Below are 22,279 nucleotides of genomic sequence, written 5' to 3'. Positions count from 1 at the left end.
AGAAGTGAAGCCTGTAAAATATATTTGACTTTACTAAAATAAATCATTAAAAATAAAATACAAAATCTTAAATAAAACTTAGATCATAAAAATATCCTTTTAGAAAAATATGTATTTATTTCAATAATCAAATAAAATATTAATAAAATTCTAAATTTTATAAAACCCTTATATTAATATAAAAAAATATCTTAAAAATATAACTCACGATTAATAATAAAACCTTATAATAAATATTGTCAGAGAGAACGTCATAGGTGTCCAATTTAACATCACATATTTTAAGCGTCTGACTTCGTCCACCAATGACCAAACTTACCACCTGGTACAGAATTTAATTCAGGGTTACCGTACGGACCAAAGTCTCAGTTATTAAAGCCCTAAAATTCAATAACTACAGAAAAAATCCAACAAAAAAGCTGAAAACTGCGTAAAAACAATCTTACGGACTAATATTTTGAAGAATCCAACTTTTAGATTGGTCAAAAATTTGATTTATCGAATTCACAGGTTGGCCTACATGAACATGCAGTTACAGGAAGATAGGGATTGAAATTGATTGGCTTTTACTTTCTGTCCTTATATCAGTCCTCGGCTCACCAGGAAAGTTGTAGAAGGTAGCTCCAGCTATAAAGCATGAGAGTGATGAGAGAAAAGGTTGAGAAAAGAGCATAAAAAAATGGGAAAGTTGAAGTCAAGTGTCATTTCATCAGATTTGGTTCACCGTGGTATTCTACTTTTCCTACTTCTTTTATCACTCTATTCCATTGAACCAGCGTCTTGTGCCTCCAGAGTGAAGTTCCTTCCAGGATTCGAGGGACCCCTTCCTTTTGTTCTTGAAACTGGGTAAGTTAAATTCTTAGTGCTAACTACTAATCCTATATACGGTTTAAGTTTTGGGTTATGAGATGGAAAGCATTTGGTTGAAACTGATGAAACTAAAGGTATGTGGGAGTGGGAGTGGGAGTGGGAGAATCAGAGGATGTGCAGACATTTTACTACTTCATTGAGTCAGATAACAACCCCAAGGAAGATCCTCTCCTGCTTTGGCTATCCGGTGGCCCTGGTTGCTCAGGCCTAAGTGCCCTTTTTCTTGAAATAGGTAACACAGTTTATTTTCCTTTTCATTTTGCGCTTAGAAAGAGAAAGAAACAATGTTTACTCTGTATGGGTGATACAGGTCCACTTGCATTAAAACAGGAGGAGTACAATGGAGGTCCACCCAACTTGATCTTCAGGAATCAATCATGGAACAAGGTGCTAGTCTACATTATCATCAAATTACACTAAAGAAAACATTTCTCCTCATATATTTAAAAAAGGAAAAATACATTTTCTGCTTTCAAATTCGGTCTTTCTTATGGTTTTTTGTCCTCTTGGTAGGTTAGTAACATTATATATGTAGACTTGCCTGTTTTCACAGGCTTTACTTATGCCACAACAGAACTTGCTGCTCAAAGTAGAGATACGTTGTTAGCTCGTCAAGCCCATCAATTTCTAAGGAAGGTATTCATCCAAATTTTATTTCTTTATTTTAGAATACATTTGTTAGTGAATCGCAATAATGCTTAATTGTTTGTAGTGGTTAATTGATCATCCAAAATTTTTGTCAAACGAAGTTTACATTGCTGGTGATTCATATTCTGGCATTCCCGTTCCAGCAATTGTTCAAGAAATTGCACAAGGTAAAATGTTTCTAAATGATTTTAAAAAATTAGAACCTCACATTAACAATCATTAGACCGTTAATTGGTGACGTCTGGAATGTAAATCATATCATTAAATTACTGTAGTTTGTTATAATTATGTATTAGCATATTTCATTACTTCAGGTAATGAGAAAGGGTTTCAACCAAGGATAAATCTCCAGGTTAGCATTTTAAAGTATTCTTTTATGCTATATGTTTTAAATTAGAGTTATGAAAAAAAAATTAAGTTTATTTCAACTATGATGAAACTATAAAAAGGTAAACTAAAAAGATTCAACGTAGTATAAAAAAAATATCTTAATAATCAACACTAACAAGATAAAAAAATATTAAAAAGAATGATTTTAGAAAGAAAACACTCTCATTCTAAAAGGTTAGTCGTAAACAATATTTTCAAATTCATAAATTTAATTAAAAATAAATTTATTATCGTTCATTTCAATATTCTTTCACAAAAATATTTTTTTAAATATTTTCAAATAAACTCATATTTTAATTTTAGTATAACATTGTTTTGAAAATACTAATAGACAAAGATCATAAAATATTGAAATACACCCACAACATAAAATATCTTTATTAAAATTATTATTATTAAGGATAAAAGGTTTTGAATAGTCACTAATTACAATAATGGGAAAAGAAGTTTTAATTTTAGTTTTGGTGATCACAAAAATGACCGAGTTCAATGAGCCAAAGCTTGTTTGATAAAGACTCAATGATGTAGATATTAATAAAAGAATATACTATATCTTCAACTTTTGTAATTAAGAAAAAAAAAGAGAAACAAATGGAAAGAACTTTTTTCTCACTCTAGGATTATCTGAAGAAAATTTAGTGAAACGAAACAAGTTAGATATCAAATTAAAAATTCTAATAATCAATAGTATTAGGATAACAGATGAGAAAAAGTATATATATATATATATATATATATATATATATATATATATATATATATATATATATATATATAATGTTCTCCTTTTATAATAACATAATCCCATGATGATCTATATAATTTGGTACTCTTTGTGGTAATATAGTAGAATGCATCATGAAAAAGCTGGAAATAAGATTTTAAACAAAAGCTAAAAATGGAATTATGTAACAAGTGAAAGGAATTATTTACTTTTTAATAATAAAAGATGAATTTTTATATAACAACTTATTTTCTGATAATGAAGTGTTTTTTTCTTTAGGGATACCTTTTGGGGAATCCAATAACAACTAGAAGGGAGCATGACTATGGAATCCCTTTTGCTCATGGAATGGCACTTATTTCTGATGAACTATATGAGGTGATTTGATTTAATTTTATTTTAATTCATGAATTTCTATTTTTAAGGATTTTACTCTAAAAAAAAAAATCAAAGACTAAGGAATTTTCTTAATTTATGAATAGTCCCTACAAAAAAATTGTAAAGGAAACTACGTCGATGTGGACTCCGAAAATGTATTATGCTATAAAGATATGGAGTTATTCAATAAGGTATGCATTTTCTCTTTTTTCTATCCTTTTTTTCGTATGAAAGTTTGGTGACTAGAATTTTTAGTGAAATAATAAAAAATCATAAGGTCAACTATTGTTTCTATTAGAATTTTAAGAGAGAAAAAAAAGGTAGTTATTATGTTAGTATAATGAAGTAAATATAAGTTGTAAAAAATAGTTTTGAATGAATAATGTGGAGGAGTTTATATTGATCTTTCATGTATGTTACAAAAAGTGGCTTTACCTATTTATATACTTGAACTAATAATTCTACCATTTTCTAGATTATTTTAGATCTTCTTAACTTTTGTAATTATCTTATTGTTTCAATTTTAGGTTTTAGGTTTTATTTATTATTTTTTTTTCTAGCACAATTTCTTTTCTTTTTAAAGACTTTTTTTTATGATGTTTAGTGAAATTAATTAACTTTAAGAAAAAGTGATTTTTATACTATTACGAAATAACGAAAAATTAAATACTTTATTTATTATCGTGAAAACAATTAAAATAATGTGAAAATAAAAAATAATCTAAAGTATATATTATAATAATGTTTGAAAATTTCAAATTAATATATTATTTTTTCAAATATATTTCAAAATTTATTTATAAGATTTCTCCATGTGTCTTGTCACTCTAAACAACATCAACATGATATAACATCATTTTTCGTAGAGTTATACGATTATTGCACAAACACAAACAAACAAAAATGAACTAACCAAAAAATAATACAAGATAGTAAACAATATCCACACTTACCCACACTATTCAAATAATCCATTCCAATCCATGAAATTACATCACATTCGTGAAACACCACAATGTATCACCACTAAGTGATAGTAAACAACATCACACGAAATCACATAACCACCAAGTGATACCAAAAAATATGCCATTCTCCATACTATCACAACACTTGCTTACCAAAGCATCTTACTTATCAAAGTAGTACAATTTGATTCATTTTGCCTTATTCCATAACCCTTACTAGTAATACTATGTTTAGGCCCAAAGCCTTACGATCAGACTTTCCTCTACTTGCTTCCATAAGCCTTACAAGTATACTTTGCTTAAGCCCAAAGTCTTACTCTCAAGATTTGTTTCTCCTACTTCTATAAGCCTCATGAGTATCAATTATGCTTAAGCCCAAAGCCTTATGGGCAACACAACCTTCATTTTTTCCGACTTACCAAAGCCTTAGGCAAAAAGAAACAAAACTCGACTTTACAAGTTATAGAAAGAAGACATAAAAACCAAACTTGTCTTCCATTACCAATTGAGACGACCGAGAAAACACACAAACTTATCTCTCAATACCAATTGAGACAGATAAGCCATATCACACCAACTAGCACAACAAATCAATACATAACATAACACGGTCCAAGTAGAACATCAACAATCAATCACATAGTTGGACCCTTACACATGAAACTTAGCATTCATCACAAACAACTCAACAATTATCACAAACAGCTCGAAAATAATCACAAATAGCTTAGTCAAGGTAAAACACCTACAAGTCAATCTCTAAAACACATAGGCTAACTCGGCTAACAACCAATGTGATCTAACAAACCTCTCATACAACTAAACTAATACTAAAAACCTCATGGTCGAGCTTTAGAACTCACAGGCTAAGCTCTAGAACCTCAAAACCAAGGTCCCAAACAACTCAGTTTGAAACAACTCGACTAATCCAGCTCAACCAACAAAACTCAGCCAACACAACTCGGTCAACTTAGCCCATCCACGTACAAAAATAAGCATGGCAATAGTCCAAAACATACCCAAACATCATGGCAATATTGTGGAAACATGCTTAAATAGCATGGCAAGCATTACAACAACATGGCAACAAAGACATATAACTCGACCAAGCCCTAAACATTATGGTAGCATTGTGTACAACTCGACATGGCCCTAAAACAACATGGTTACATGTAAAACAACTCGGTCACATGCTTCAAGCATCATAAGACAACATGGCAACAAATTAATGAGTAAAATATATCTAGATTAAAACATTAGTTAATGAGTAAAATAATAGCATATATCTAGATTAAAACATTAGTTAATGAGTAAAATAATAGCATATAGCTAGATTAAAACATAGATCAGACAACTTAGCTCTAACATGAATCTATACAAGTTAGGATGCACACAACCTGGACCAACCAGAACCAACTTAGATCATGCATAAATAGCACAACTAGATAAAATAATAGCTTGATTCATCAAAACGCATAACATAACAACCCAACCAACCCAACACCCTTACATTTTGTGATTAATCCACACTTAGACACTAGTTTTTTTATGGAACTTCCCCGTATAAGGTACCTTTACAAAACATCCATTCATGCAAATATGGAAAATAAAGTCATGCATAGATTCAGAAAGTATGTTTAAGTATTCACAAGCACCATGTACCATGCACCATGCGAAAATTCCGAAACTTCTCAAAAATTTATTCACATGCACAAATCATATGGCCCAAGGAAACTTATCCAACCTAAGAATTTACCGATTTATTTTTTGAAGACATAAAAGAACCCTTGCACCCTCCCAATCATGGTCCAACAACGCATCAATTTCAGAACCAAACATGAACCGAAAATAACATAGTACATTATAGGCAAGCCTCTAAACTAGTGCTAACACATAATCACCCATTACCTCTGCCCCATAAACACCACGACTACGTAAAAACACTATGATGTCAGGTAAAACACCACGGCATAGTAAAAGATCACTATAGTAATAACATATCTCATAAAGATTAGCATGCATCTCAAAAAGAAGAGAAAAGTAGCACAATCAAACAAAAGGATAACCAATGTGGACAAAGAAACCTACATTTTATAAACCAAGGACAAGATATCAATTATATAAAAAGATAACAATGTGGAAGCAGAATTAGGCACAACGAAAGATTCAATGAACAATCACTAACAACAATAGTGACAATCAATCATACTAACATAATAGAATCATGGCCAGGACTGACAAACACAACATGGAACAAACAATGTCTCAATCAAAAGTAAAACAACAAAGGATCGCTCCCCTTACCTAGGTTTCCTGCTAAGCCTTTTCCTAGAATAACAATGTCTTTCTACTACACCCCGCACTCTCACATATCTTCACTTGATCAAACTCTCACTCTCACGACACTCTCAAAGTTTCTACCTTTCTTCCTAATGGTCAAAGTTTCTATCTTAACATAATATAAATAAGAGACATAACTAACATTATCGGGTTTATTTCTTGAAATCTTTATAAAAACCCATTATTTTCATAGTATAATAAAATAAAATTATCTTGATTCTAATTAATTCTAATAAGTCATTCAATAAAATATTTTATTTTAATTTTTCTTAAACTACTATATTTAATATGTGATTTTATTGTTGTTAAAATAATGATACAATGTTTAGGAAGCAAAAATAACCACATTAATATCTTTCTATCACTAGTGCAGAAAGGGCATTTAACGTGTATTATTTTGGCCTTTTAACGTCAGCTCCAGAACCGATGTCTTTGTGGGTGACGTTAATCAAACGTCGGACTCAAACAGGCTCGACGTCTTTATAGACGTTGATTGCATGACCCCGACGTCTAAAGGGCTCCATAGACGTCGGACATTGCATTAATCGACGTCTACTGCAGCTCGTGTCTTTGGGTAGCGTAGTAGCACCTTCTTCCTTTGCCAGTTTCGTCATAGAAAAGGTTGCGTCTTTTGGATCTCTTATAGCATTTCAACCGAAAACCGAATCTGGGTTCTTGCCTAGTTCCATTAAAACCGCCAATGAAAACGAACAGTGACAATAGAACTAGGCAAGGACCAAAGTTCGGTTTTGGATTGAAACGCTATAAGATATCCAAAAGACGCAAGCTTTTCTTACGAGGAAACTAGCAAAGGGAGAATGTGGTACAACGCTACCCAAAGACACGAGAAAAACCGCACCAAAACACAACAAAAACTCATTTTAATCGGTTCAAATGAAAGATAATCAACCAAAGTCTAATATAATCAGAATAAAAGTATGTTTAAACAGTTCAAAAGAGACAAAAATGCACCTGGAAAAGCAATGCCGCAGACAGAAAAGGCGAGAAGGAAGACGATGAAGTGCTCGTAACAACGAATTTGATGTCTGATTTAACAGCAAACTAGACGTCAGCTCCCGAGGTAAACCGACGTCTATTCTGGCCTAGACGCCGGGGCCCTCACTAATATGACGTCCAAAACAACTTTTCATCAGGTCACTTAGACGTCGGATGGTTTGATCTGACGTCTGTACGGCGAAAAAAAATAACTTTTCATCTACCTGTCAGACATATACACGTCTGTTAGGAGGGCACCGACGTCTATAATCGAATATAGACGTCGGGGTGGCAGGATTGGACGTCTCTAAGGCGAAAAAAAATGACTTTTCACCTACCTGTCAGGCATTAAGACGTTTGTTAGGAGGGGCCCCAACGTCTATAGCCTCGACGTCTATAATATTTTAGACGTCGGGGCCCCTCCTAACAGACATCTATATGTCCACTTATTTACAAAAATGCCACCGGTCAATAATTTACGTTGGTTGTTTTGTGGTCCGACGTCTACGGGGTGACGTTAAAGCCCAATTCTGCACTAGTGTATGTTGATTATCATGCTCATGATTACCTTAATAAACATTTTATTCCCTATGCTTGTGACCAGATACAATGAGCCTACTCTCATCCCTTTCCAAAAAGGCACGAGCAAACATAATATAATTTTGGCTCTAGCCATGGCTCAAACACAGCACACACAAATTCCAAATTAACACATCAAACCACACAACTAACACATTTACCTTGTCATACACATGCACACAATAAGAATCAAACACATGACCATTAATCATAACACGGAGCTCTAACAATCTCTGCTACACTTCACTTCTATAATACTCATTTTTTTATATTTACTAATTAAGCCTAAGCCCACCACCTTTCTAGATATCTATTTTTCCTTAGTCTTACACTTTTAAAGTTTTCTTTTCTTGTAACTTCTAGAAGTTTGTATAAAATATAACACTTCTTAATGCAAATTTAGATAACTCCAAGCATAAATCATATAAATTTGACTTTGGGTGATACCTTGGTGAATATGTTTTCAACTTGATTTGATTTTCTGCCTAATAGTACTCGAGTTGAATTTGCTTGTTTGATTATACCCCTTTGATAAAGTGATATTTAATAAGTATATGATTTATTTTATTGATGACGGAATGGACTATTTCCCATTGTCATAAATGGCTTGTTATTATAGTAGATGTTAGTAAAGTTATATTATTATTCTTTCCACATCTTGCTGATTGACTTGTAGTTTTTACAATTGTCATGTAAACTGTTTCAACTGCTGATTATTTTTACGCGTATGAAAAAAAATCTCAATCCAAGTGAGAAGGCATAACCTGATCTACTATTGATGTCAACGAATCACTATTTGTGGAATTGAAAAATCTTAAGTTTGTCATGAATTTTTACTATATACCAAACTTTGTCTTAGGGATATCTTTAAAATTTATTTTTTTTTGCTTCGAAGTGTACGTGATTTACATCAACCTTGACAAAAGACTTCTAACTTACATAATTGTTGACTTTTTGGTTGTTAGATATAGTAAGTTTTCGATTAAACACCTTTAACATGATACATTAACTTCTTGTGCTCCATCATCTTTTTGAATCTTCTCATTTGTCGCTAGTGGAGTAACAACAAAATTTTCATCATACATCTTAAACTTCTTTAGTGAAGTCTCACTATATTTATTTTGAGAAGTAAACATTCCTTCTTTTTATTGTCTTACCTCTCTATGTCGAGGAAGTAATTCATCAAGTCAAGGTTGATCATCTCAAATGTTTTCATCATTTTTTCGGAGTTCCATCATCCTATTGTTTCTTGTGTAGATAAGATCTATTTATAGAGATATAATACGAGCATCATATTGACAATAAGTTGTGATGTATAAAGTTGACTCACTTTTTCTCCTCTTGATTCCTTGATTGATGATGCAGTCATCGATTATTTTGTACCAGGATCAAGGATTTTGCTCAAAGCCATATACAATTTTAACTTTTGTTTCTTTTCTCCATTTTAACTTCACCTATCACACATGGATCTCCATTAAAGTGAAGAGTGAAAAATTTCTCCATCATTGGCTAGTGTTCAAGTGCTTTTTTAAAGATTTGGAACTAGAAAGACTTTTTTGATGAGTCTTGTACCTTTCTTTATCTCCACAACAACAATGGTTTTACCTTTTAATTCCACTAGAGCATCGGTTAACTTTCACTTTGATAGCATCATCAATATTTCCGAATATGTTCATTTATTTGTTAATGTGATCATTGAATTCGTTATCGATGTACCAACTTTGTCTTGTTTTTTCAATGAAATCTCATGTGAAACACATGAAAACACAAAAGGGGAGGGGGTAGGGGTTTGAGTAGTGTTTTAAAACTTTTTCGAAAAATAGTGTTTAATATTACTTTGTACAGATTAGACGGTCTGCGACAATATTAAACACTTAAGTTTATAAAGAGCTTTGAATGGAAAACTTTCAAAAGTAAAAGCAGTAAATTTTTATACTAGTTCGTTTCAAGTTGAGCTACGCCCAATTCTCTCTTAAAATCCTTTAAGGGGTTCTACTAAACACGAGTTTACTCTTGGTTTACAAACTAACTAACAGGTTAGATGAGTTTCACCACTCCTAATATCAACTTTTAAGCATTTAGGATATATAGTGTTTAATGTATATAGCATTTAGTGCTGGTTACATGTACCCTAGAGTGTCTAACTTTTATTAGACGCTATTGCAATACGTTTTGTTACAGTCCTTATAGTGTTTCGCGCTTATTAAACAAAAGTTAGACACTCTTATATCATTAGACACTCTTGTATCGTTTAGGCACTTAAAGAGTAACGTTTAACGCTTCCAATTATTTGTGTTAGATGATTAAGCATTATTTCGTTTTAGACATTTATGTTAAACTTCAAAACTAGGTTGCTTAGACGATCTTGTCTTAACAAATCTTTTTTATGTGTCTAAATTTGTTGGACTAACGTTACTAACAATCCATTTTTTAGTGATTTGACTTTTTACAAATGTCACAAGAGAATATTTGTCTTTACTGGACTTTGAGAAACTTTTAGAATTATTGTTGTTTCTAAACTTTTTTCCTTTATTCCTTTATTATAATATTTTGATTTAACCTTTGGTTGGAAAATATCCTCAAAGTGTCTTTGTTAAACCTTTTCAATCTTCAGTCAAAGGAGCCTATTCATTTTATCACTAATAAGATGGAGATATATCTTTATTTTGCTCAAAATCAAAATTGCATCATTTCTATAAAAATCATTATTTTCTTATCAATAATATGTCTCCATTTTAATGTTTTAATAAATATAATTTTGTAGTGAAAATAGCCACGATATCAATGAAGAAGAATTTGTATTGATCATGATTAAGGAACTTTTTGAAAATACTATGAAACAATAGAAATTTTGAGATAGTTGGGTAAGATATATATTTCCTATAAATAACCAAACGTAACTTTGCTACACCTCAAAATTTTAGAGGAAATAGCAAAGGTTAATTGTTTTGTTATGATAGTTAAAGAGATTGTTTTAGTAACAATGTACTAAATATAGGGTGTAGGTAGCAGCATTGAAGATTGAGGGCAGTATGTCAGAAATTTATATTACTTTTTATCTATTTTCTATTTTATATATGTTGGATCAGTCACTTTTACATTTTTCTAGATTATTTTAGGCTTTCTTAACTTTTAGAACTACCTAGAATTATATAGTTGCAATTTCTATAAGAGAATCTATATTTCTAGATTTTTGTTTTCTTGTAACTCTTAGAAAATTGTATCCAATTTAAGAATTCCATTGCCACAGCTTGTATCAGGACTTTCTGGTTACAATATTTTGGAGCCGTTGTGTGAGTTCGATCATTCTACACCTCCTTTGAGAAGATCCCTAATTGAGAAATTTCCTGGCAAGCATTTCTTGAAAACTGATCTCAAATTGCCAGACGTAACATGTCCGGTAATGTTCATGCTTTAATTGAATGACAGATGTTCTCTAATTACTGTTTTTCCTTCCCATGTATTTGGAAATGATGTTTGTTTCCTTTCCATTATTAGACTTATACATCATTCCTATCTGCTTATTGGGCAAATGATGATAATGTTCGAACTGCACTTAATGTTCGCAAGGTGAGTTCATACAACTCACTGCTTTTCATTTTCCTTTACACATGCTTACTACATTATATAACAATTACAAATGCATGCATTGCAGGGAAGTATAGGAACATGGATTCGTTGTAATCATGATGAAGGTTTCAAGTCCGATATTTCAAGCAGCATTGAATACCACGCAAATCTTAGTAGAAAAGGCTATCGTTCATTAATATATAGGTCAATGTTCTTTCTCTATGCTCTCATGTTGCATAAGGTAGTAAAACTATACAACAAATTAACTATATATAATTCAAATTTCTTGTGTCAAATAACAGTGGCGATCATGACATGGTGGTTCCTTTCTTGGGAACTCAAGAATGGATAAGATCTTTAAACTACTCTATTGTTGATGATTGGAGGCCATGGAATTCAAATGGACAAGTTGGAGGGTATAATTTTATTTTTTTTCTTACCACAATTTGAATCATATCTCTTAGGTTATTGTCTTCCAACAATACCATGCAGAGCAAGAATGTAGTTATATTTAACCATGCTTAATATATATTAAAACATAATTAAATATTGCACTTAATGTTAGTGTTTTATTACTACATGTAGATACACAAGGACTTACTCTAATCAAATGACATTTGCAACTGTGAAGGCAAGTATCTCATTCTCCTTGTTACACTTGTGGCTCACGTGTGTGTGTAAATCTTTGGTAGTTTTTTGTTTTATTATTTTTTAATCCAATAATTTCAGGGTGCGGGACACACAGCTCCGATGTACAAATCGAAAGAATGTTTTGACATGTTCAGCAGATGGATATCTAAGAGGGCTTTGTAGGAAAATAAAACGAACACCATTTACTATCCTGCCAAGGACCGAATTTAGCTGTTTCCTATTAAGTGTGTTTTTTATGAACCCAAAATTAGTATTATACCTTCTAAATTTAAAAGGAGGGACTAAGTAACTCTATTTGAGTAATGTTTTAATTTTGAATAATCGCTTAAAAACAAATAATTTGATATTTCTTTTCATTTTATATTTAGTTCCGAGTTTATTATAAATGACAGTATTTGTGTCAAATCGAGATGAGTTAATACACAATGTTTATAGGTAAGTAACCTAATAAATGTATTTGTAATAAAAGAAAAGGTATTAACTTTATTTCAATATCCATCATCACAAATATTGATATATTGAAATTAATGATGTTTTATTTATTATAATCTTAATAAACAATTTAGTTGAGGGGTCTTGCTTCCTTAACTTGTTTGAATTAGGTCATATAGATTGATTATGAATTATGTGAATACTAATTTTGTTACTTCTTTGTTTTTTACATCCCAATCTAAATAATTCACGTTAACATTGATCAATTTATTCTTTGTATATTTTTATTATTTTAATTTTACATCAGTACAAAAATATAATGTATTATATTTCAGATTTAATTTGTATTTTGGTTTCAGCACTTACTTATGGAGTTTGTTCAATGTGTTTTTTTATTTTTGTTTTTTGTTTTCATGTCTGGATTTTAGTTAAATGGTTTAATGTATATTTTGTTTTGTTATTTTAACGTTAATATCATTAAAAAGTAATCTCATGTCAATATTTTGACTTCTTTTCCTTTTATTCTGAGTTTGTTTTTTATTTTTTTTGTTGGTTTTTTTAATTCTAACAATTATTTATGTGTTTAATTCAAGAGTTCTCAATCATATATACTTGAAAACATTTGAGATATTTAATAAATTTATTGATGCTTGATTAATTTTATTTTATTTAGAAGTTGAGTGAATGATAATGGATTAATTCAGTTGTGGATGAACTACGAATTAATTTGTTTCTTTCATTGTTTTATTTTTCATTCTTTTATAATTCTCTTCAAAACAATTTCCTTTTATTGTATTGTTTTTTCTGATTTTTTTACTTCTGAATAAGTGTCTTGAAATTTGATTTAAGTTTAACTTGTTATTTGATTCCAATTTTGATTGAAAACTTCTAAGTAGGCTTTTTATTTCAATTAAGTCTCAATATTTAAAAAATTCATCGAATTTGGTCCTTTCATTAGTATCATACGAACAATATTAAACACATGTCATAACTTACTTAATAGTTTTTTTTTTAACTTTTTAACTTTGAATTCTTTTAATTTATTTTATTTTTCTTTAATTTTCTTTTACAAATTTTTTTGTTGCTCAAGTGTTAGATCTCTGACATAAGTGTCACGTGTCAGTACGAGTGTCTGTTGTGTGAATGTTAAGTGTTATTATCTTGTATTCACTTCACACTATATATGTTTTTTTTATTCATTTCAGTTTTAATTTTTTTCAAAATTGATTTTTTATTAAATACTTTTAAAATTATTTTTAAATTAATTCTAAATTCTATTTAAATAGATTATTTATAATTTTATAAAAAATATGGATTAGTAATATAATAGTTTTAAGAAGGTTTAATACCCTATTTTGTCCCCAGTTTCGCTCGAAAATGTCAAATTAGTCCATCCTTTAAAAAATGCGTCAATTACGTCCTCACTTAATAAAATTTGCATCAATGAAATCCTTTCCGTTAAATCCGTACAAACGACGTTAATTGAGGAAGTAGAAGAAAGAGAAAAATAATTAATGTCGTTTGTACGGATTTAACGGAAGGGATTTCATTGATGCAAATTTTATTAAGTGAGGACGTAATTGACGTATTTTTTAAAGGATGGACTAATTTGACATTTTCGGAAACTGGGGATAAAATAAGGTATTAAGCCTTTTAAGAATTTTCCCCAAATGAAACTTAAATTTATGTAATAAATATAATATTATTTTTATCATAAATAAAAAAGTATTGTTTCACTTAAAATAAAATAAATATAGAATAAATATTTGTATGATTTAAAAATATTAAAATTTACAATGAAAATAATTTAAAAAATCAATTTTTCTTACATAATTAAAAAATAAAATTATCCAATAATTTAAATTATTAATAACTACAAATTAAAATTTAATTATTATTGTTATTGTTATAACAATAAAGTAATTTAATATGTATTTATTTTAATTTATTATGTTAAAAAGTTAATTTTAATAAAAATATCATAATAACATTTATACTAATATATTTGGTCTCAATTTTGAGCGTGACAACATTACTCCATTTAAAAAAAATGGAACTAAATTAATTAAAAATATTGAATTGAATACAAGACAATAAAACTTGACATTAACATTAACACTTGACATTAACATTAACGCGTGACACTATTAACATGTGACATTGTCACTATCACATGATAGTAACAATGCCACATGAAATGAGACATACACCTTACACGTGGAAAAAAATATTTTGAATTTTTTTAAAAAATTAAAAAAAAATACTACAAACATGTTTTTAATGTTGTTGATATACATTATTAAAAGAAAGAACTTGATTATTTTTCAAAAAGTAATTGAAAGAAAAACAAAAAAGGGAACCTACTAAAATGCTTTCAACCAAAATTGATACACCAATTGAACAAAATCATAAATTTTTTCAATGTTCAAATTCAACCAGCATAGACAAAGGAAGATACCAAAGGCTAGTAGGAAAATTAATTTATTTGTCCCATACTCATCCAGATATTACCTGTGCAGTAAATGTTGTTTGTCAATTCATGCTGACCAACGAAAGCTTCATATGGATGTTGTTGAGAGGATTTTGAGATATTTGAAGTCCACTTCTTAAGATGGGTTTAAAGGTCACTTTTTAACATGGTATCAGAGCTACGGTTAAAGCTTATCCTAACAATATTTGTTGTTTATTGGGCATATTGTTCCACCCGCTATCGGATCGTTATCAGACCACCTATTAATGTCTAGTCTCACGCTCAAGATGTATACCTCGACGTCAGGAAGTGTTTTGAAAGTCCTACCTCGATGCGAGAGGGTGTTTTGGAAGTCCTACATCGACTAGAGATAAAACAAATTTAAAATGTATATAAGTAGGTGCAAACCCCACCTTGTAAGATGATTTTGTGGGCTTGAGTTAGCTTTCTTAACAACTTGAACACAATTGATACAAGATGAAGAAAATCAATAAAAGATAATAAAGAAAGAAGAAATAATTTACAAAGATTATATTGGTTTTGAAAACCAACTGATCTTACATCCAATCTCAAGTTTTCCTTCAAGAAAGACAGGTTCCATTATCAACAATAAGAGTTTGGACAAAACACTCAACAATTACAACACTCTGCTATAGGATATCACCCTCAACCTTGCACTGAATATATAAAACTCTCGAGAGTCCAGTGTTAAGTTCCTATTTTGTCATATTTTTAATTGTTAAAAGCACTTCTTTTGGAATTAATTGTTTTGATTTTAATTATATTATTTTAATATATATAAAATGTTAAAATATATAGAAAAGCAAACTTTACAAACTGTTATGAAATTCCTAAAAGAAAATCACTATATTATGAGAAATTATGAGAATTTAAAAGGAATTATGCAATGCCGAGAACCAATACAATTTACAATACTAAATGCATCTAAAATATGAAATCTAAACAATTAGAAGACATGTAAATCACTGGATTTGAATTAAAGTGTAGAAAAACATGAAAATGAGAGCTATCGATATGGCTGGTGTGTGAACGAAATGCAATTTTCTATGTATGAATAGTCGAATAAATGGAACGAATGACGAGGAAATTAACGTAACATGTCGTTATATTCATTATTGTATTATTTACTAATATATGAAAGGAAATATTAACTATTTTAACTAAGTAAATATGATACATAATAGTAAAATGATAATATCATAATCTGTAAAAGAATAAAACATACTAAAACTTATTTAACATCAATTATTACCTAAACTAGAATTCACATTTAACTTAGCAAAGCTAGATAAAATCCTAAACTAAAAATAGCAATTGGATTAACTACTCTGACATAAAAACAACAACTACATTAGAAAAATAAATCTGCATTACAATTAACAACCACAAGAATCTAATACTACACTACTTAAACTACTACAAGAAAACTAAAATCAAGCTAAGACTTAAACTAAAAATGCAAAATAAGCAAAACCAATATTAGAAATAAGAACATAATAGACAATCCCATGCTATCAACTAAAGTCTAGACTAAAGAAAATTAAACTAATTAAGAAAGTCTAAGACAACACTACTCTATTTTCAATTATCATTAAACTATGTTTAAAAACTATCAATTACGAGAAAATACAAATTAATGCCTAACTATCTAATCTACACTAAAATTGTCCTAAATATTTTAAGACTCTCACTAACAAGTCCTTAAAGGCGTTTTTAACTTTGAAAAATTCTACCACTTAAGGATTCATTAATGTCATGTTTAAATGATGGATTTTCTTTAAAATACATATAGATGTCTTGGATAAGCGTGGGAAATATTTTCGTGAGAGGTCCAAAGTATACAAACCATTTTTTAATGAACCATTTTGGAAACTTTAAAGGGATTCCTTTTCTAAACCAAACCATTTAATGAACCATTTTGAAAACTTTAAAGGGATTCCTCTTCTAAACCAAATGAACCATGAGAAAGAATTAATGTAGTGACAAGGAAAAAAGTGACATTCTCTACCATTTGGTATCTGGTCTCGACATTCTAGAGAGTTATGCTGATGAAATAAACTGGTCTATGTTCATTGTCGACCTCTTGGACAAAGACGACGCTCACTACATCATCTTTTGCCGCTATGTAGACTAAGAGAGGTTGGTTGGTGTCCGATTTGCAAAGAATAGGCGGAGATGTCAAAATATTTTCAAAGAATATAAAGTTTTATGGTCAAATTAGTTGATTAAGAGCTTGTATAATCAATTCAATTATTCATGAGAGGTTCATAACATTATAATCAATTATGTGTTTTTATAATCGATTAAAATAAAAAATACTCTTAACTGTTTTCTATAGATCACTAAAATAATCAATTATATTCCTTAATAAATGATTTAAGTTGTTTAGAAAAATTAATAAAGAGCACGTTCGATCAATTACCACATTCCATAACTGATTATAACATAGATATGTGATAACTGCTTTTCAAATTTTAGTGAAATAATCAATGAGGAATTTTGTTTAATCAATTAAAAGCATTGTCTTCAACTTTAAAATCAACGTTTTGTGATTTATAAACAGAGGACTGATCTCAATCTTTAAATAACTTTAGCAAGCAACTCTTGGCTAAGACAAATGAATTATTTGAGTTGTGTTGTGATGGATAAATCATAATGTTGTTTAATAGAGAAAAATATCATCTAATGCAAGATTTATGCACACTTCTCTCTAGTTTGTTAGGTGAACACGAATGTACTCTAAGTAGCTTTCATGGACACAAAGTTGAGCAATGCTTTGTCAGTATGTAACATGATCTCAGTTTTTACAAATTAGTTTTTGGTCCTTGACCATCCTAAACTCTTTTGAAAGTTTTTCTTTCATCCGACGAGTTTGATTGTGAAGGATGAGTTAAATGTTCTTCATCTAACATTAAATTAAATGTTCTTTTCTTATTTTACATATCTTAGTTATCTCTTCTCATATCGTGTATCTTTATTTGAATTTTTCTAAAGCACAGAGTCATACAAAACATAGAATTCTAGTGTTGACAATGTTAACTTCAAGGAGTTGTTGAAAAAAAATAACTTTAACTCTTCATTCAAAAGATGACTTTATTTGACTTGTCATTTTGCAAGCAGATCTCTTTGAAAATGACTATGATATGTTAACAACTTTTTAACAATAGAATATGTGTCACTATTTTATTGGTCCGTATATTTGAAACGGACCAATCACGAACTACCACATAGGCGGTTGTAAAAAAATTGTCAAAAAAAGTTGTTAAAAGAACATTTTTCCTTTGACAAATGAAAGTACTAACAAAATTTCCTTCTAACATGGAATAAGTATATTCTGTCATGCAATACAATGTTAGTTGACAAGTATTTAGATTACTTAAATTTTCATATAATTTTGACACTTATAATGTATGAATCGTTCATATTATCCATTAATTCAATCTTCTTTAGCTTAATATTACAAAATGTGGTATAAAGAAGTAGATAATTGACAAATTATTGATACTTTTAAGTTTTAAATGAAATCTATAGAAATTAATGATGGCACAGTTGAGCCACAAAAATTGGCGTTGGATACTCAAGGTAGCAAAGAAAGAATTCAAGATTTGGCCTTGTAGAGCCCTATAAGAAAAACCTCATAATGAAGAAACCTGAAACACTAAATTATGGAGCTAATAGCCATCAAGGAAACTCTCCAAGGGATGTAACCTCAAGTGTTAACCATCAGAGTAAAAGGTTGAGCCAGAAAGAAAATCCACCTTGGGAGGAAACTAATGTTGTTGAGCACCAACTAATGAAGCTGAGTGTTGGCCCAAAACTCTATAAAAATAGGGCATCACCTCTATTTTAGACATTACTTTTCATAGTTTCTTTAGACATACTCTGTACTAAACTAGAATATCTTGTTTAGAGACATAGGGGATGCATGACAACTCCAAGATTTAGTAATATTTTTCATCATTAGGAGTTGAATTCTCTTGAGTTGGTTGAGGTTGGATGTATTTGATCCTAACTCTTTTTTATCGTTACATCTTTAATATTTATATACGCTTTCGTTCAAATGTTTTTTATTTGATTTATGTTTTAGTGTTGGGATGATTTGATCATTCATCTTATCTCAATATTTTAGATTAACTTAAGAAAAACTAATTTTAAATTATGGTCAAATCAAATCACCTCTTATTTTTAGATGTTAGAAATAGATTTAAAGCTCTAACTAGATACATGCATTTAAGGCAACGATTCGTTCAATTAGGAGTTAATGAATCATCCTAAGTCATTAGGTTTTAGATGTTAGGGATGAATTTAGAATTACCTTAAAGAACTCCTAGAATATTGATTGATTTGCGTAATTAAATAAATAAAGATCGCAACAATGTAGCAAAGGAACGTGAAATGAAATCTAACCTGAACACACTTTCTTTGCATTTGTTAAAACTCAATTAGTTCTATGTTGATAACCATTAAAATCACAACAAAAATTGTTCCACTGAATCTAATTTAGATTTGAATGTTGAATGATCTTAACAAATATATATGGACATGACACTTAATTTATACTACAAACAAACCGAATAAATTCGATGAAATTAATTTGAATTAGACTGTTAGCACTAGTTTAACTTAATTCTATAAATTTAATGTTTGAGCATTTTTATACTTTGTCAAAAGTAAACTAAGAGTACATGTGTCTCACATAACCTATTGATACTGAAGCTATTATCCTACAAACGAAGCCTAATCATGTATTATACTTAGTTACTTTCAATACTTAATTAAAATTATAAATGTTGCAATTTTAAAAAAGAAAGTCATTTTTTTATGGTTTTTAAACCACCAAAGTTAAGACAAGATATTTTCAAAATCATGTTCAACATATCAAATTTTCAAAAAGAAAAAAAAAACATTTTTCATAATCAAACTTATATGTATGAACATTTAAAGAATTGGGTTATCAAAATCATAAGTTCAATTCTAATTAATCCTATCATATCAAGAAGATACTATCTTAGATATTTGATAGTGACAAAGAAAATTCAAACATGATTATAACAAATGAAATACTTGGAAAACATTAGAAAGGAAAGTTGAATGGTATTATAGGAAAACTTTTCGTCAAAAGGTGATTTAACAATCTTTTTAAAGATTAAATAGTTTGTATAAGTTATTAAACACTTGAGTTAAAAAGTTTTGTTTAAACTGCAAGTTCCAAAATAAATATTTTTCAATTGTCTAGTTAAATATACAATAGTGTTTTGAGAAAGATAGCTCTTAATAAGAATAGCATTTAGTGATAATAGTTTTTATAAACAATTGATATAATAAGTGATTGCAAAGTTTGTATGGAAAACGTTTAACAAGACTGAAGTAATAAACATACAGTTATTTTATATTGGTCCACTGAAGCAATAAACACACAAGATTACAATTGACTATTGACACCACTTCTAGTTAGTGTTGTCAAAATGGGTTGTAACTCGCGGGCCAACCCGGCTCACCACGAGTTTGTGTTGGGTTGGATTTGAGTCGGGTTGGGTTTGAAAAAATATAATTTTTTTATGCGGACTACTTTTTAACCCAGCTCACTTAGAACCCGGCTCACCGGGTTGACCAACCTAATTTAATTTAATTATTTATTATTCTGTATTTCAATATTATTAGTTAGCATTTTTTTTATTATATTGTAGATGGTGATTAAGATGTTTCAAAAGAGAAAAATATTATAGATTTATCTATTCAAGACTCTATTATTATAAATGGACAAGTGATATAAAAATTATCAATATTATAAACTTATTTGTTTGCCTTTTGTACATGTTTTTGGATTACACTTGGATTGTATGATATTTTTTTTATATTCTGAATTATCTTTGGATTTTAACATCATTTTAGTATGATGTTTATTTAAATTTGATTTAAAAGAAAATTGAATTTTTTTATTTTAAAAAACTTATAATTAAATGAGCTAGTGACAACTCGTTTAACCTACCAATCCGTGGTGGGTTGGGTTTGAATTTTTTCAGCTCGCTAATAAGTGAGTCGGGTTGGGTTGGCTCACTAAGTGACAACTCATGGTGGACCGGGCTAGGTCGAGCCGAGTTATCCGTTTTAACAGTTCTAATTCTAGTATCACCTAGTCAATCCTAGTAATCCCTGCTACTCTGACTAGAACCAAGTATCACTCACTCCTTGTTGCTCATAATTCTTCACCCCTTCAGATATCCCTAGACAATACCCACTCTTGATTTTCTCTAGACAAACCCGTCTAGCTACCGTTTAACTAGACGGGTTCGAATTTTTTCTACTCGTTAATAAATGAGTCAGGTTGAGTTGATTGACTAAATGACCAACCGGTGGTGAGTCAAGCCGGATTGGACCGGGTGGCCCGTTTTGACAACTCTGATATCTTGTGTATCTGTCTTTGTTAATTTATTATTATTAATGATAATTTAATTTTTAGAAAATAAAATACCTAATTACACATTTTATATTTTGTTATTATCATCATTATTATTATTAATATTTTATAGTTATTAGCATTCAAATGTTTTATTCAGCTTATTTAATATCCTCATTAATGTCTCTCGTAACTGTCTTGTGAAACTGCGGAATAAAGTATAAGATTTATTTCAGTTTTTGTTTGTTGGTGTTAAGTCTTAATTAGTCTTAAAAAGTCTTAATTAGTCTTAAAAGAATCAACAGACACATTAAATCACTCAATTAAATATACAACTACGTTATTCTAAAAAGAAATACAACTGTGTTGGAATTATTTTGATATTGTATCTAGTCTTGTACTCACAAGACCTTTTAATAAATTAATTTCTGAACAATTTTGCATAAATTTTCAACAATTATTGGAATACTTTATATTTTATCTTTTTAATTTTAGATAATATAAAGAGTTGAATCCATAATTTCTTTCATTCTTCCTTCTAATTTTATCACCAAACCGTTCCATGTAATAAGTCTTCAATGAAGGAATTATTTTTAACACTTTATAAAAACAAACAAAGTTTAATAGAAACGGTATTATACACAGTAATTTTGTTTGCAGTAAGGATGTTTCTTTAAAAAACAAAATGATAAACATTTAGAGGGATTTTGTTATAATGTGTAGGATAGACATAATGGTAGCGATCTAAATAGACCATTCAAAAATATATCCTGTTGATAAGATCTGTGTTTAAATTTAACACTAGTGCTGAAAGACAATTAATAGACTAAAAAAACAGGTGTTTA

The 22,279-nt window shown here is 29.6% G+C and overlaps 1 protein-coding gene across 2 annotated transcripts; it reads left to right on the top strand.

Moving 5' to 3' along the window:
- The first annotated feature begins 626 nt into the window (after window positions 1–626).
- On the top strand, window positions 627–12,519 carry LOC124843921 (serine carboxypeptidase-like 13). 2 transcript variants are annotated; one of them, XM_088106233.1, is made up of 14 exons: window positions 627–846; window positions 945–1,102; window positions 1,181–1,257; window positions 1,384–1,506; window positions 1,583–1,685; window positions 1,833–1,870; window positions 2,912–3,010; window positions 3,115–3,201; window positions 11,144–11,293; window positions 11,392–11,463; window positions 11,549–11,667; window positions 11,766–11,879; window positions 12,049–12,094; window positions 12,193–12,519. In XM_088106233.1, the coding sequence occupies exons 1-14, from the start codon at window positions 680–682 to the stop codon at window positions 12,274–12,276; spliced, it is 1,437 nt and encodes a 478-aa protein (XP_087962359.1). In that variant the 5' UTR covers window positions 627–679; the 3' UTR covers window positions 12,277–12,519. The 2 variants fall into 2 exon arrangements, with proteins under 2 accessions (XP_087962359.1, XP_087962360.1); XM_088106234.1 differs by having other exon boundaries at window positions 653–846; window positions 945–1,257.
- The last annotated feature ends 9,760 nt before the right edge of the window (window positions 12,520–22,279 follow it).

Source organism: Vigna umbellata, chromosome 2 (genome assembly GCF_029865625.1).
Source record: "Vigna umbellata cultivar VRB3 chromosome 2, Vumbellata_1.0, whole genome shotgun sequence".
In the NCBI taxonomy this organism is placed as follows: domain Eukaryota; kingdom Viridiplantae; phylum Streptophyta; class Magnoliopsida; order Fabales; family Fabaceae; genus Vigna; species Vigna umbellata.
This window is presented reverse-complemented; position numbering and strand designations above follow the sequence as displayed.